This window comes from Octopus sinensis, linkage group LG4 (genome assembly GCF_006345805.1).
Source record: "Octopus sinensis linkage group LG4, ASM634580v1, whole genome shotgun sequence".
Taxonomy (NCBI): Eukaryota; Metazoa; Mollusca; class Cephalopoda; order Octopoda; family Octopodidae; genus Octopus; species Octopus sinensis.
Window position 1 is genome coordinate 20,735,025 of NC_043000.1, and position 18,623 is coordinate 20,753,647.

An 18,623-nucleotide genomic window follows, 5' to 3' on the forward strand; every position below is an offset into this window, starting at 1 on the left:
AAGGCTTTGGTCGGCCCGAGGCTTTAGTAGAAGACACTTGCCCAAGGTGCCACACAGTGGGACTGAACCCGGAACCATGTGGTTCGTAAGCAAGCTACTTACCACACAGCCACTCCTACACCTGTACAACATTTATCAATGAAGGAGGCAATGAACTGACAACTGTATGCATGCTGAACAAAAGTGTTTAGTCGCATTTTTTTTTTTGGGGGGGGGGGTCCTCTTTGCATTCTGAGTTCAAACTTCACCAAGGTTATCTTTGCTTTTCATCCAGTCAGTGCCAATAAAACAAGTGTCAGTTGATCATTGGAGCACAATGTAATTGACTTCCCTGGCCTTGTGCCAAAATATAAACCTATTTATTGAAGTTCTAAGTTGATCTGGTAATCATAGTAAAGAAGTAGTGAGTTCAGGAGCAAACTACACTATAAATATTTTGGGGTTTTTTTTTAAATATATTTTAATTTTTTTTTTTTTTTTTACTTTAGTCAAAATACATGTTGCCAGACCTACACAATATGGCTAAGGGAAAATATCTTGAGATAAATACAGATGCATGTAATATAGTGAATTGGAAATCTTCACTCAAGATTAACCTCACAATTACTAAACGAAAAAAAAACTCTCACTAGGGCTGTTTTGTATCGAAAAACAAAAGTAAGGGAGATAATTCCAATAACATGTTCCTTGTTTTCACCAATTGGCTTTTAAAGACAAGGTCTGTTCCCATCTGCATTGTCTATATTTTCCCAAAATTTCGATTATCTGGCTTTATTGGAATCTTATTGCTTGTTTTTTAGATTTTTAAACATCACTAGAGGGAGATTTTAGCTTCTAATTATAAGGATAATATTAGTTAATCAGACTTTTTCAACTTGCTGTATTACATAATGCGAACCCCTACGTTACACATTATCGTTTTAAATTTTCTTTTTTGTCTCAAAATATCAGATCTATTTCATTTGCAGTTGATATAATTTTAAATTTCAATGTTCCTTATTTTTCAAAGAGTTAATGCATTCTTTACTTTCATGTATTTAATACCCCCACTTAAGCAGTCCTTCATGCAGATAACATTTTATTTTGGTTCTACTATGCTGGTAGATAACATCTTGCATATAGATGTAGTTGTCTTTTATTCTATTCTATAAATTTCCCTGACAAAGAGACAGGCAGTCTCCAAGGACCAGAAACTAGACATGCTATGAATATGAATGTATTATTTAAAGGACGATTAATATGTGCTCAAACAAATTACTTCATTTGTTTTTTGATGACTTGTTACTGCTCTGTGTCATGTATATTTATTAACTCATTATCTGCATTGCAAAACATTTTAAGATGTTTCGTTTCATTGTTCAGTTATATAGTAGTAAGGGGATTCTTTGAGATTTTATTTCATAATGACACAAAGATGACACAGCTTTGACAGGATTTAATTTCAGAACCTTCCGTTTCGCGACCGTTGCCAGCACCGCCCCGTTTCGTGTCCGTTGCCAGCCTCGCCTGGCCCTCGTGCCGGTGGCACATAAAAAGCACCATCCGTTCGTGGCCGTTTGCCAGCTCTGTCTGGCACCTGTGCGGGTGGCACATAAAAAGCACCCACTACACTCACGGAGTGGTTGGCGTTAGGAAGGGCATCCAGCCATAGAAACACTGCCAGATTTGACTGGGCCTGATGAAGCCTTCTGGCTTCACAGACCCCAGTAGAACCGTCCAACCCATGCTAGCATGGAAAACGGACGCTAAACGATGATGATGATGATAATTAGCAAAGTATGGTTTGCTTATTACATATAATTAAGCTGATAATTTTTTTATGAATCATAATGATCCTTGAAGTCAATGTTTATCCCTGATTTTGATAACTCTAAGTGAGACATACAACACTCCCTTGACAGAACACTGAGTAAGTGTAGGTAGCCTTTCTTTGCCAAGAGAAAATATTCCTGAAACTTGAAGCCAAGGACTTGATCTACTGAGGCAAATGTAATTGTGTGGTTAAGATGCTTGCTTTCTGACAAAGTGACTCAAGTTCAGTCCTACTGTGTAACACCAAGGGCAATTGTCTTCTACCATAACATTGGGCGAACCAAGACCTTATGAGGGGATATGGTGAATGAAAACTGAAAGAAACCTGAGGTGTTAGCTGTTAGGACACCACATCATCAGCAGCAGCATCATCATCATTTAACAACTGCTTTCCATGCTAGCATGGTTTGGATGATTTGACTGAGGTCTGGCGAACCAGACTCCAATCTGACCTGGCAGAGTTTCTACAGCTGGATGCCCTTCCTAACGCCAACCACTCTGAGAGTGTAGTGGGTGCTTTTACGTGCCACTGGCATGAGGGCCAGTATGGCGGTACTGGCAACGGCCTCTTCAAAACTTCAATGCTTCCTCAAATTTGATAACACTAGTCCTGTTGCACCCATGCACTCTTTCCTCTTTATATCTCTTTTATTATCCACTTTCCTCTCTTATCCTCTGTACTATGCATGTACATTTGGCTATCATTGCTGTGTTGCTTTACTCAGCTCATGGCTGTTTTCTGTCCCATTTTTTTTCCTCCTGATACTGGAGCACTGAACGCAAGAAGTTTATTATGAAAGAATCATTATTATTATTATTGAGTCTTTCTTCTTCCTTCAATTTAGCTTCCACTTTTGGCCAAGAGTCCTCCTAGGGCAAAGAAACCTACTGTAAATGGTAGGTCATTAAGCTAAATGCACCTAATTGTTCATTTACAAAATCGAAATTATGTAAAAAAAAAAATTTTATTTATCATTTTTAAGCAATAAGCAGGTAGAAAGGGGTAGGAATGGCTGTGTGGTAAGTAGCTTGCTTACCAACCACATGGTCCCGGGTTCAGTCTCACTGCATGGCACCTCGGGCAAATGTCTTCTACTATAGCCTTGGGCTGACCAAAGCCTTGTGAGTGGATTTGGTAGACAGAAACTGAAAGAAGCCTGTCAAATATATGTATATATCTGTGTGTGTCTGTGTTTGTCCCCCCAACATTGGTTGACAACTGATGCTGGTGTGTTTGCGTCCCTGTAACTTAGCAGTTTGGCAAAAAAAACCGATAGAATAAGTACTAGGCTTACAAAGAAAAACTCCTGGGGTCGATGTGCTCGACTAAAGGCAGTGCTCCAGCATAGTCACATTCAAATGACTGAAACAAGTAAAAGAGTATGCCAGGCATTTTGTCTGTCCTTATGTGGTGAATTCAAATTCCACAGAGGTTGACTTTGTCTTCCATCCTTTTGGTGTCAATAAATTAAGTACCAGTTGAACACTAGGGTTCATATAATTGACTAGCCCCCTCCCATGAAATTTCATCCCTTTTACCTGCAGTGGAAGGGATTTTTAAAAGTACTTTTGAATTTACAATTTTTCCACTTCTAACATTTCTTTGCTCAAATATTTAGCAATTATGAAAGAAAAAAAACAATATATACACATTACATTTGTTTTATAAAGCTCTCTCCTGAAATGTTACTCAATTTATATTTCACTGAAATAATTAATAGGTACAGAAAAGTGTACTGGAGAAAAAAATGACACAGCCGAAGTATTGTTATATCAAGAATCAGTCAACTCAGAAACGATCGTGTTAGCCAGCTACAAACCAACTTTCTATCAGGTAAAAATATTTAAATTCAACTACTTTCATATTCACACAAAACAATTATTTTATAATAGGGAGAAAATTGGAGGGTATTTATCATTTTCATCAAAAGGTAGAGACTGTGCCTATAATCATAACAAGCCTTCTTTTGAGACTGTTAAGATTGGTGTAGATAATGTTCAGCTTTAGTTACAGCAAGAGGATACATCATCATCATTGTTTAACATCCGCTTTCCATGCTAGCATAGGTTGGATGAATGACTGAGGGCTGGCAAACCAGATGGCTGCACCAGGCTTCAATCTTGATCTAGCAGAGTTTCTACAGCTGGATACCCTTCCTAATGCCAACCACTCTGAGAGTGTAGTGGGTGCTTTTACGTGCCACCGGCACGGGGCCAGTCAGACAGTACTGGCAACGACCTCACTCAAATCTTTTACACATGCCACCGGCACAGGTGTCAGTAAGGCGATGCTGGTAACAATCACGCTCGAATGGTGATTTTTTTTTACGTGCCACCAGCACGGAGGCCAGATAGCCAATCTGGCAATGATCACGCTATACATATGTAGTAAAGTAATGAGAACGTCTATATGATTCTTTGATATACAAGAAAACCCCATCAAATTCCTTCTACTATCTTAAATAAGGCCCCATTAGATGATGTGGTTCTACATCTCTCAAAAGATGATAGTAGAGCCATGACTGAGATTCCTTTAATCATAGACCTGTTAGAAGTCATGGTTGAGCTGGGACCAAACAGCAATGACATAGGTTAAGTAGGGATTTCCAGTGAGTAGAAACTTGGCAGATACAGAATTGTGGTTGTTAGCAGTTATTGGCACTACCTATTTGGTATCACTAATTCAATGCTAACTTATCTGAGAGCAAGTGCTTTAATGTTTCTCTAGTTCTCTCCTTTCTGTATAAGGAGAGGTAAAGTCTTAACATTAATTGGGTTCAGCTGATAAATTGAAAGTCTCTCTCTCTCACCTTTTCTATCTAGAATAAAAATCAAATGGAAATTGTAGTTGTGATACCCAAGCCAATGGCATGTAAAAAGCACCATCCAAATGTGGCCGATGCTAGCGCTGCCTTGACTGGCTTCCAAGCCAATGGCACATAAAAAGCACCAACCAATCGTGGCCAATGCCAGTGTTGCCTTGACTGGCTTCTGTGCCAATGGCACATAAAAAGCACCAACCAATCGTGGACGTTTCCAGCCTCCTCTGACCCCTGTGCCGGTGGCACATAAAAAGCACCCACTACACTCACAGAGTGGTTGGTGTTAGGAAGGGCATCCAGCTGTAGAAAGACTGCCAGATCAGAATGGAGCCTGGTGCAGCCTCCTGGTTTCCCAGAACCCAGTTGAACCGTCCAACCCATGCTAGCATGGAAAACAGACGTTAAACGATGATGATGATGTGTATGTGTTTGTTTACCTACAACACCAAAGAGCACTGTTGCCAAAACAGGCTGAATGTGCTAAACTCTCAGCATCCAAACAACTGTGCTCAATCATGTCATTTCACAGAATTAATACTTCAGGTTGATATGATATACAACTTACCTAACTCTGAGTATTGACCATTATAGTAGTGGTAGAAGAAGCATGATGAGGAGACAATGTGGTTGTAGGTTAGAAGTGGGGAATGTTGATGATCAAGTCCTTAGCAATCAATTGGATGGGTTTCTTTCCTATTTGATCTGGGTTATTGTCTCTCTTTGTAAGTCTAGCTCAATCTTCAGACTTATACTATTAGTTTGTAAAATACTGAAGAGAAAAGACAGCAAAAGTTATTAAAACATTTATGAGGAAGTGGACGGTAATTATAGTATTTAGGAAAGTGATAAAATTTAATCAAAGAACACTTGTCAATGTTTTCAAAATTATATTTTCTTTATTAAACAATGTAAAATTCTCCTTTCTTCAACGTGCAGTCTCTCTTTAGCTTATTTTCTGTTAGCTTCCTTGAAATTTCACTGTTTACATCTAACTTGGTCTATCATTAGCAAGCTAATTTGCTCTACTGTGTTGGGGAAACATAGAATTAATTTGCTTCTTGCAAGAGTTTGCACGAACAAGACAAGTGATAACTAATCAACAAACTTTATTGATCCTCTTAAATATATAATATGAAAGTTCAACTTCAATCCTTGTTTATTTCAAAAACATAAATCATATGATCTTTTAATATGTACTCATCCAACTAACCCACACTCCCTAAATCTTCTGGCCTTGTGCCAAAATTTGTAATATTTATTATAACTATGACCTTAATTAACCCTTTCATTACTTGAAAAATCAAATTCGATGAATGCCATCCATGCTAGTGGAGCATTAAGAGCACCATCCAAGCGTGATTGTTGCAAGAGCAGCTAACTGGCATTTGTGCCAGTGGCATGTAAAAAGCACCATTCAAGCGTGATCGTTACCAGCATCACCTTACTGGCACTTGTGCCAGTGTGCAGGTGACATGTAAAAAAAAAACGATTTTTTCATGGCCGTTGCCAGTACCACCTGGCGGATCTCATGTTGGTGGCATGTAAAAGCATCCACTACACTCTTGGAGTAGTTGGCATTAGGAAGGGTTTCCGGCTATAGAAACTCTGCCAGATCAAGATTGGAGCCTGGTGCAGCCATCTGGTTCGCCAGTCCTCAGTCAAATCGTCCAACTCATACTAGCATGGAAAGTGGACGTTAAACGATGATGATGATGATTACTGTATTTATTTTGAGATGCTCTGTGTTTCTTTCAATTACTTTAAATATAACAAAGAATTTAGTAAAATAATTTAGTTATCATTAAGCAAGTGACTAAGGTTTGGTGAAAGATTTTAATTCAAAACTTATGAAACCAAGACATTTGTACTCAGAGCCAGAGCTGGTTTAAGCCAGGTTGGTAACATAAGGATTAAGGTGGCAAGTTGGCAGAATCATTAGTATACCAAACAAAATGTTTAGTGGTATTTCACCTATCTTAAAGATCTGAGTTCAATTCCACCAGAGTCAACTTTACTTTTCGTCCTTTTGGGGTTGATAAAATAAGTACCAGTTGAACACTGGGGTTAATTTAATCAACTTGACCTCCTCCTCCAAGTTAGCTGGTCTTATGCCAAAATTTGAAATAATTATTATGACCTTAATACAGTTTGCGATATCATTATCAGATCTGTGAGATCGTAACATGCTGAGAAGTAATTAATTTTGTTGATTAATGACTAAGTTCAAATCCTGAAAGTCAATGGCAACATTGCATTTAATCTCGCTGTTAGTCTGAAGGATAGATTCACTATATTCAATTCAATAAACCAAAGCTGTGAGTATGTGTAGGTACAAATTCTATTTATCATCATCATCATCATCATTGTTTAACGTCCACTTTCCATGCTGTCATGGGTTGGACAGTTTGACGAAGGACTGGCAAGCCAGGAGGCTGCACCAGGCTCCAATCTGATCTGGCAGAGTTTCTACAACTGGATGCTCTTCCTAATGCCGACTACTCCGAGAGTGTAGTGGGTGCTTTTTATGTGCCACTGGTATGGGAGCCAATCAGGCAGCACTCTGGCATCAACCACGTTCAGATGGTGCTTTTTATGTGCCACCTGCATGGGAGCCAGTAGATGCAATAAAAACTTACACAGGTTCAAGGGGTCACCAAAATTCAAATAATTTAGTGGGCAGAGACCACAGCAGAAATTTTTGCTTCATATATAGAATTTGTCTACCTAAAATTCTCCTAAACCTCCTCACACACATCTCTCTTTTACAAAACCAAATCAGTTTAGAGATATTATTTTTACATGTGGCACCTTGAGCAAGTGTCTTCTACTATAGCCTCAGGCAAACTAAAGCCTTGTGAGTGGACTTGGTGAATGGAAACTGGAAAAAAAGCCCATCGTATATATGTATATATGTGTGTGTGTGTTTGTGTGTCTATGTTTGTTCCCCCAACATCACTTGACAACCGATGCTGGTGTGTTTACATCCCCGTAACTTAGCAGTTCGGCAAAAGAGACCAATAGAATAAGTACTAGGCTTACATAGAATAAGTCCTGCAGTCCATTTGCTCGACTAAAGGCGGTGCTCCAGCATGGCCGCAGTCAAATGACTGAAACTAGTAAAAGAGAGAGAGCGTTGCAAGAAACAGTTAGGTTCCTTTTTCTGACATTTTACATAGTTCAACCTACACAAGTGAATGTATAATAAACAAAATAGGAATTTTGAAAGAATTATCTATAAAACAAGAATTTTAAACATTGAATGGTTATGAGGGTCCACCAGAATAAAACAGGAGTCAAAGGGGTCCATAGATGATAAATGGTTGAGGACCATTGTGTATCATAGGTGACTCTCATAATAGTACAGAACAAATATATTATCTTTATTCTGTACTGCAGGAGTTACTAGTGATACACATGATAGGTAAAGTGTTAAAAGAATGAAGTTTAAGTTTCTAAAATAATAAGACCATCACAATTTTAAAACCTTGTTGAAACTCTTGAAATTTGCAAAGGACTAAATGTGATAAATATTTATATTCTTTATATTATCAAACAGTCACCTGTTTTGAATTCAGTTACCATCAAACCTGAACACAGACGTTCTGTTTCAAAAATTTGTTGGGAACAAAAGTATTACAGAGATGAAGATTCTGATGTCTGGGCAATTGACAGTGTTCAAATATCCCCTCACATGGACCCAGATTATTCAAATGGAAAGGACAAATATGTACAATTTAGTTTGAATATGATGTGTGGATTTGATTTAAAACACAACAGGTAAGTCAATTTTCATTTAAATTACACAAACACACACACACGCGCGCGCGCATGCTGGGCTTCTTTCAGTTTCCATTTAACAAATTCACTCCCATAACTTTCCCAATGTGCCACACAGTGGTACTGAACTTGAAGCTATGAGCCTGGGAAGTCAGCTTCCTAACCACACAGCCACACTTGCTCCTTAGCCACATCTTATGTGGGAGGAAATCAAGATGGTGAACTAATTAAAAACCACTGCTGCACTCTAAATTGTTCCTACCTTAAGCAGTTAACAACCTCTACTCTTTCATCAAGAACATCTAGTGCAATTTGCCTTTCTCTGAATACATACAACTGTCATAGTTCTTTTCTCCCTTTAACATTTTGCATTAATGAATTTTCTTCCTCTTACTCATATCCATCATTAACACACCACTTCCAGTTCTTCAAACACAGCCTCTTTCTCACCTCTAAACTGCATCTTCACCCTGCCCTCACAGTCATTCTCATCACCACATTATACAGTCCAACTACAGTGTAATCAGAATAACTCATTCCTCATTATCCTATCACACAACCTCTTTCTATCAAGCCCTCTGTTTCATCAAATCAGTCAACTGATCAGAGATCCATTAATTCTGTGTGAATTCAGTATCATGACTCATAAACTGTTCCCTTTCCTGACATTCTATGTACTGTACATGCACCTTTGATGAGTTGTTGTGCACCTGAGCACTATACACAATAATTTCATTATTATTATTATTATTAAGTTAATTGGTAAACAAAACGTTCACAGATTCAGTTTTACTGCTAATTATATTTTACTTGTTTCAGTCATTAGACTCCGAAAGGGGTCTCAGAGAGTAGTGTCCCTGCCTTCCTGAGCTAGTTTTCCACCACATTTCTTAAAAATCGTGGTCAAAGCCTTGGTCTCGGGACCACTCATGTCTAGATACTGACGTTAGGGGTAAGCAAGGGCATGCTACCTGTAGAAAATCCAACTCCAAAAAATCCTCATGATAGCAAAGGAGAATGGGCACCAGCCAGCCCAAAGGTTGGGGGGGGGCTGCACCTGCCTACCTTAGTTGCTGTGTCATTGAGGTAGATCCAGCCACCCCTGTTAATGGGGACAAATCCAGATTTAAAACGCTGGATGATGATAATTCATTCGAATGTGGCCTTGCTGGGGTACTGCCTTGAAGAATTTTTAGTTGAATGACTTGACCCCAGTACATATTCCTTTTAAGCCCGGTACTTATTCCTACCAGTCTCTTTTGCCAAACCACTAAGTTACATGGATGTAAAGACAGCAACATTGGTTGTCAAGCAGCAGTGAGGGACAAACACAAAGATATACACACACACACAAATATATATATATACTAGCAGTATCGCCCGGCGTTGCTCGGGTTTGTTTCGACCCGCTGGAATTGTAATTTTGAAAAGTAAAAATTTTGTGAACATTTTTCTGGTCGAAATACACCAAAAAGTGGCGACACAGCAGTGAAAAAATCGTAAAAAATAGGGATTTTCATAGAAAAAAGCATCTGTTTGATGTAAATAATTTTTGGTGTTAACATGGTCCGATTTGAATTTTATGTTCTACGGAAGGAAGAGCAACCCTTCTTCTATCATACTCTCAATTTTGGTCAACTTGCGCCGCAGGGTCTCGGAGGAGATAGTGTTAGTTGAAGGTTACCAAACGTGGCGCACACAGACAACTTTAGTTTTATATAGAGATAACACACACACATTAATACACATACATAGACACACACACACATGTATGTATGGATGTATATATGGGTACTTGTATCGCAGAGTGGTCCCGGTTGCGCACACGCGGATTCGCGCGTGCGAGCCAGACGTAGGTACGCGATACTCGATCGCCCTTAAATAATTACTTTTTTTTACAGAAACGCGAACGTATATAACACACAAAATTATTCCGTAGAATTTATCAAATTAAATAACGCAAAATTAATATATTTTTTGAAATTGCAAATTATTTAGAATATAAAAATCTGGCTGCTATTTCTAGGTGCCTGAGTAACAACCTTGCGGATTTACAGATAAATGAATTAATTACTATTTTACAGAATAAAATTAAATAATTCTTGAAAATTAATTAATATTAATATTTTTTGAACAAAGTAAATAATTTTTAAAACTTAAATAATAATTTTTTTTACACAAACGCGAACGGGGAAAAGGGGGTGGCGAATTCGATTTTTTTATTTTCGTTGAATGAATAGAAAAAATGTATAATATATGTTGTACATACCTAAATTTTTTCTTTTTCATGACATTGTAGCAAAATAGTAGTGAATTATATAAATACTAGCAGTACATTTTTTTTTCTGGGGTATTTTTTTTCAACCTCGTCACATATTTGCCCCTTTCAATTTAAACAAAGTCTTAATTAAGCAATTACGGCAGCTTAGCAATGGTTTCAATACAGGCGTGACATCTGTATCTCAATTGTTCAAAACCCTTCGAATTTTTTCGCACGTGATGATATCATAGTGAAAACTTTCAATTACGCGCGCTTAGAAGTACGCTCGCAAATTAATACTACCAACATTTTGAAGTTCGCGCTCCGCTTGTGTGTGTGCGTGCTTTAGGTGTACGTAGGTATGTGTTTTTGTGTGTGTGTGTCACTGAAGCCATACATACATGTATACATACATAACCTCTCTCTCTCACTTTTCTCTCTCAGTCACTCACTACAAAAAGTGAATAAAAAAAGTTCAGTTATTTCTGTCTTTCACTCTCTCTGTCTCTTTACACACACTAACAAAAGCACTTCACTTACACACCACACTTTCTGTGTCGCACAACCCATCAAACACACACACACACACTCACGCACGCACACATGTACATCAATGCTTTCGGAGTGAAATGTTAAAATATTGAGTTTTCTCGAATTTTGTCTTAATTGGGGGTGAAATTGAAAGAAATTTGTTATGGCATGACCGAATGGACTACTTTGAAAAATCTTAGGTAAACTCTAATTGAAGAAATTGTGTGAGGAGTAAATCGTTATGTATTTATTTATTTGTTTCTGTTTGCTGTGTTTTTTTATTTTTTGAGTAGTGGTTTAAGGTACACTTGCAAAGAGAAAGTGGGAGAAATTATGTTGATAGCATGAGTGATCCGTTTTATAGAAATACTTTCAGTTTAGTCTTCCTCAAATCACTCTGTCGCTATTTACTCTCTTCCAAGAACATTTTCACTCACTCTTATCTCTTAGCTTGCCATACATTTTACTCGTGTATCTATCAGTGTGATAGACAGAAACAAATATTACATCGCCATCGCATTCTATTGTCTACCTGTCAACACACACACAGTGAATTACTTTCACTTTATTCGTTGCACACTGTGTGTGCGTGTGTGGTGTAAACCACATTAAGAAAAGCATTTGACATACACACCAGAATGTGAGTTTTCTGTAAATTTTGCTTAATTGGAGTTTAAATTTTAAAAACTGGACCTGGCATGACCCGATGCATTCTACTCTTAAAAATGCTAGGTAAATTGTAATTGAAGAAATCCTATATTGTAGATTTCTATAACTGACAAAGGGAGGCAGATAAAATCTGCCTTTTATAATAAGAGATACACACATTCCTGTGCAAGTGGCACATAATAAAACACCATTGGAGCGTGGCCATTGCCAGTACCGTCTGACTGGCACTCGTGCCGGTGGCACGTAAAAGCACTCACTACACTCTTGGAGTGATTGGCATTAGGAAGGGCATCCAGCTGTAGAAACTCTGCCAAATCAGATTGGAGACTAGTGCAGCCATCTGGTTCGCCAGTCCTTAGTCAAATCGTCCAACCCATGCTAGCATGGAAAGCGGACGTTAAACATAAAGCTGGCAGGGGGTTTCTGTAAATTTCCTCATGCCATACAACAAAGAAAATTCTCCGAATGTTTACTTCATCATAAGATGGCTTTTTAAACATTTTGTTCAGAAATTTTGTTTTCATTTTGTTTTCATTTCCCTTGTCAGACATAAATGGGAGAAAAAAATGTATGTACCTCTTTGTGTGTGTGTGTGTGCATGTGCGTATGCAATTATTGATAGTATTGTATTTTAAGTATTAGCTATGGTTTTATTTATCTCTAAGTGTGTGTGATTAAAAACTAACTTTAAGTAAAATATTAATTTTAAAAAGATAATGGGAAATATAATAGATATCATGACTAAAGTTAATCTCATCGTTTTTTATTTTAAAAATAATAATGAAATTATTGTATACAGTGCTCAGGTGCACCACAACTTGTCAAAAGTGCATATAAAGCATATGCAGTAATGTACAAATGTCTGGAAAGTGAACAGTGTATGTGTCAGATACATGCTTGCGTGTGTATGGAGGGGAGAAAATCAGGTGTAGTGTTGGCGAATCTCAGGAAGCATGGAAGTTTAGAAGGATGCAGTGCTCCGACAACTAACAACTGACGCCAGCAGTTTGTTCCATGCTTCAGCAACTCTTAGCGTGAAAAAATGTTTCCAAAAGTCAAGGGAGCTGTGCTGTTTTCTGACTTTGTAAACATGTCCATGGGTTTTAGACAGGTGGAGTTTGAATCATTTTAAGCAATATTTTCTCTTTGTGAGGTGGTTGGGTCCACTTTGCAGGGTAGATGATGTTAGGAAGGGCATCCAGTCATAAAACCAAGCCAATACAAATACAGAAGTCTGGTGCAGTCTTCTGCTTGGCCATGGAAAATGGATGTTAAACAATGATAAGGAGGCACATGGCCTAGTGGTTAGAGCAGCGAACTCGTAGTCAAGGGATCATGGGTTCGAATCTCAGACCGGGCGATGTGTGTGTTTATGAGTGAAACACCTAAGCTCCATGCAGCTCTGGCAGGAGGTAATGGCGAACTTCTGCTGACTCTTTCGCCACAATTTTCTCTCACTCTTTCCTCCTGCATCCTGCAGCTCATCTGCGATAGACCGGCGTTCCGTCCAGGTGGGGAACCTATATGCCAAGGAAACTGGGAAACCAGCCCTTATGAGCCAGGCATGGCTCGAGAAGGATGAGGATATATACACACAGTGGGATTCTTTCAGTTTTCACCTACCAAATTCACTCACAAGACCTTGATCTACCCAAGGCTAGAGTAAAAAACACTTACCCAAGGTACCATGAAGTTGGACTGAACCTGGAACCAAGTAGTTGGAAAGCAAGCCTCTTGCCACACAGCAACATCTGTGCCTATTATATACCTCCCATGATGATCATTGTTGTTGACCATTTGATTACACTTTTCCATGTTTGCCTGAGTCTGACATAATTCATTGAGATGGGTTTTCTATTGCCAGAAGACTGCCTGGTTGCCAACTCTCACTTGTTTCTAAGCAAGGTAATATTTCCCCATCACCAGGAAGACAGGAAATGGACAACACCACTTGTATTACAGTAGCACTTACTCTCTTTTACTCACTTTTACTCTTTTACTTGTTTCAGTCATTTGACTGTGGACATGCTGGAGCACCGCCTTTAGTTGAACAAATCAACCCCACGACTTATTTACTTTTAAGCCTCGTACTTATTCTTATTGGTCTCTTTTGCCGAACTGCTAAGTTATGGGAACATAAACACACCAGCATCGGCTGTCAAGCGATGCTGGGGGACAAACACAGACACACAAAAGTATACACACACACATACACACACACATATATATATGTGTGTGTGTGTGTGTTTGTGTTTGTCCCCCCACCATTGCTTGACAACTGATGCTGGTGTGTTTAAATCCCATAACTTAGCGGTTCAGCAAAAGAGGTCAATAGAATAAGTACTAGGCTTACAGAGAATAAGTCCTGGGGTCAGTTTGTTCAACTAAAGATGGTGCTCCGGCATGGCTGCAGTCAAATAACTGAAACAAATAAAATAATAGTCTTATAGTTTTATAGACACAGGCGTGGCTGTGTGGTAAGAAGCTTGCTTCCCAAACACATGGTTCCAGGTTTAGTCCCACTGCATGACACCTTGTGTAAGTGCCTTCTACTATAGCTTCAGGCCGACCAAAGTCTTGTGAGGGAATTTGGTAGATGGAAAATGAAAGAAGCCTGTCATATATATGTATATATTTGTGTGTCTGTTTGTCACCCCACCCAACCACTCACCAATGCTTGACACCCGATGCTGGTGTGTTTACATTCCCATAACTTAGTAGTTTGTCAAAAAGAGATCAATAGAATAAGTACTAGGCTTCCAAAGAATAAGTCCTGGAGTCAATTTGTTCAACTAAAGGTGGTGCTACAGCATGTTTCAAATGACTGAAACAAGTAAAAGAATAAAAGAATAGTTTTTTAAAATCATTAATCAACAACAAATTTCTTTTCGTGAATTACAACTATGGTTTTTATTATGACTTTTTGAAATACCAATGTGGAACGAAAATGGTCATTATGACCCAATGTGGAGCAATACTCCCATTGGAGCTTAAAAACCATTGAAAGACAACAAAAGCTTAGGAAAGCCATACATATAACACTCGTAGTCATCACCTGCGGCAAACAGCTTCATCCCAGTATGAATTCTTATTGATGCCGGAAAACTTACATAGTCTTCTTATAATACAGTTGTGTATATGTGATAATACCATTAATCAACGCTTACAACTACAGTTTCCCCTAATATTAAATCATTGCTTTGATACAAGGTTTTGGGGTGTTAATTAGGTAATTGCTTCAATTTCCAAAATATTACTGGTACTCGTGTTTTTGATCACAGATTCACAGCTGGTACCATCACTGTGCTTCAAATAGGATTTGAACTCAGAATATAAAAGGGTTCAATTAAATGCCACAGGTACTGGTATGGCTGTGTGGTCAAGAAGTTTGCTTCCTGACCATGTGGTCTTGGGTACAGTGCCATTGGGCAACACCTTGTCCAAGGTGCTAGCTAGTGGGACCGAACCGTGTCTTCTAACTGAACAAATGTCTTCTACTATAGCCCCAAGCCTTGTGAGTGGACTTGGTAGGTGGAAACTGAAAGAAGCAGCAAGCTGGCAGAAATGTTAGCACGCCGGGCAAAATGCTTAGCGATATTTCGTCTGCAGCTACGCTCTGAGTTCAAATTCTGCCGAGGTCAACTTTGCCTTTCATCCTTTCGGGGTCGATTAAATAAGTACCAGTTATGCACTGGGGTCGATATAATCGACTTAATTCGTTTGTCTGTCCTTGTTTGTCCCCTCTGTGTGTAGCTCCTTGTGGTTAGTAAAGAAATAGGAAACTGAAAGAAGCCCATCATATAGTGCATGTGCATATGTCTATGTATTTGTGTATGTGTGTGTAATGTGCTTTTGTGTGTACTCTTGTCTTGACATCATTTGATGATTGTAGACAAGCATCACCATCATACAAGAGAGGTTTTTCATTTCCAGTCTTCTATGAATAACATGTCTAGCTTTAGGAAAATATTGCCTTATTTGGAAACAGGTGAGGATTAGTAGCAACAAGGGCATTCAACCATAGAAAATTTGCCTCAGCGAATTCTGTCTGACCCCCAACAAACAAGGGGAAATGGACGTTAAATGATGATGAAAGTATTTCATCAGGCAATTTCCCAGTTTGGTTATTCACTGCTTTTCCATTTGTTGTTGTCATTTAGCTCTCGGTATGACAGTAAGTGGTATGGTAGTTTGGGTGTTAGTTTATGGTCATTTGGTTGTGGATTTGATTCTGGGACCAAAACACAAGTCAATACTTACCACTCTGTTACAACCACTAAGCATGAGTGAACAATTGGATCTCTACATAAAGTCTGCAAAAGATATCCACCAGATTTCCCCTCAAGTCACATCTAACACCTTAATAAATGAACTCAATGGATAATGTAGTCCTAGGAGTAATATACCATCAAGAAAAGGATGAGATGATTATGGTTTGAACATCTATGGTTACAGGCCTACTTAATCAGGACTGACCTGGGGTTAAAAAAACAGCAACAGCCACTCGGCTACTGATGTACAATGAGTCCTCTCTCTCTCTCTCATGACTTCGTTGTGATCCTGGCTTGGGGATATTTTGTTATTGAGGTTAACTCATCTATATATACACTACTGGATGGCTGTTGACTCTTTGACAGGTCTTGTTTTTCACCTCAGAGGGTGTCCAAATCCCCCTCTTTACCAAGCAAGCTTGTTGGAGTTGCTGGCTTTGTCGTCAACAACCCAAAAATGCAACATGTTGCACTGGGTTACATGTTACCAGTAGCACTCAAGAGTGACCTAACTAAGCCCTACACACATAATTCATCATCGTTATTTAACATCCATGTTCTATACTGGCATAGGTGGAATGGTTTGACAGGGTCTGATAGACCCAGGCATTAAATATTCATGTTTTTAAATTTTTTATTTTGTAATAATTAATCATCACTAGTTTAACACTAATTTAATACTATAATTATTTGTTACAGAGTAGACCTAGAATTTTCTACTGACCATGGTCTAACTTGGAATAAATTACATGATCACTGTTTACCTGGAACCTGTAATGGTCGGTTCATGCCATTACATTCTTCTTATGAAACGTCTGATTTTGACCTGTAAGTATTTTATTCTTCAACATTTGTTGCAAATGTGTATTTTCTTGCTAGACTGCTTTCAATTCCAGACAGCTTTCTTTTTGATTTGTTCAGCTGTATTTTCAACTATTCATTTAATAATAGCATTTTCTTGCTGCAGTATATTTTTCTCCCTTCCAAGTCTTGGTTTCATTATTTAAATAATAACAACAACAATAACAATAGTGATGATAATATAATACAAATTGTAATAATAGTGATGAAAATAATAATAATAATAATCGGTGATAACAACAAAAATAATATTAATACTGATGAAAATAATGTAATAACAATAAAAATAATAATGGTGATGAAAATAAGTGGTAATAATAATAATAATAGCAATAAAAATAATAATATTGATGACAATAATAATAATAATAATAATAATAATAATAGAACAGCAAAGACAAAACTGAAGAACTCTCACTCATGTCGCTCATTTTTCAAAGTAGAATTTAAAATTATTCGAAATTTGCTGTCTTTGATCAGACTAATTCTTTTTGTCTTTGTACACTAATGAAGTGCTATTTTCATATTAAATATTTACACAATATTAATTACCAATATTAATTACAGTATTTTTTTTTTCCTTCAGCTCAGATGCATAGAAAAATTCATGGTTACAAAAATTTCAAAACTTCCTACAAAATCTGCTTTTTCTTTTCTTCTTCTTGTTCACTTCTTTTTCCCTTATTTATTGATTTTTATTTCTGTGTCTATGGCAACTCTTTTTAAATATTTCAGTTGGAAACGGTTTACATTACCTCTTCCAAATGGTGCCATGATGCCTTATGTGAGGTTTAGATGGAGAAAGACTTCAGGTGGTGCTGCCAACTGGGCACTTGATAATGGTAAGTAATCCTGTAATTTTTTCGTTGGGTTTAGTCACTGGCCATGCTGAGACACCACTTTCAAGGCTTTTAGTTGATCAGATTGTTTTGTTTGTTCCTTCTTGAGCCATGCCTAGTTCATAAGGGCCGGTTTCCCAGTTTCCTTGGCATATAGGTTCCCCACCTGGACGGGACGCCAGTCTGTCGCAGGTGAGCTGCAAGATGCAGGAGGAAAGAGTAAGAGAAAGTTGTGGTGAAAGCGTCAGCAGAAGTTCGCCATTACCTTCTGCCAGAGCTGCGTGGAGCTTAGGTGTTTCACTCATAAACACACACATCGCCCGGTCTGAGATTCGAACCCGCAATCCCTCGACTGTGAGTCCGCTGCTCTAACCACTAGGCCATGTGCCTCCACCAGTTGATCAGATAGTCCTCAGTATTTACTTCAGTCTGCCACTTGCTTTATTGATATCTATTTGTCTGACTGCTAAGTTCTGGGTCATACAGTGACGCGACATAGTACCAGGTTTTAGGCTTAAAATTATAAGCATGTACGTAATAAATATACACTCATGCTGGAGCACTGCTTTGAAAGGTTTAATTGAACAAATCAATGTCAGTACTTATTCTGTCAGTCTCTTTTGCCATACCATTGTAATTGGGACATAAACAAACCAGTATTGGTTGTCAGGGTGTGGACAAACACCACACACACACACACACACACACACACACAACAGGCTTCCACATAGAATCCATCTAGTAAATTCACTCACAAGGGATCGGTCATTTTGGGGCTGTG

General features: G+C 38.2%; 1 protein-coding gene across 1 annotated transcript in view; it reads left to right on the plus strand.

Annotated features, from left to right (window-relative positions):
- The window catches only part of LOC115210297 (reelin), a 254,404-nt gene that overhangs the window by 61,308 nt on the left and 174,473 nt on the right, over nt 1–18,623 (plus strand). The window contains exons 12-15 of the mRNA XM_036501881.1: nt 3,534–3,646; nt 8,191–8,411; nt 16,842–16,970; nt 17,739–17,845. Coding sequence (XP_036357774.1) covers nt 3,534–3,646; nt 8,191–8,411; nt 16,842–16,970; nt 17,739–17,845 — 570 coding nt within the window. The remainder of the gene's footprint in view (nt 1–3,533; nt 3,647–8,190; nt 8,412–16,841; nt 16,971–17,738; nt 17,846–18,623) is intronic.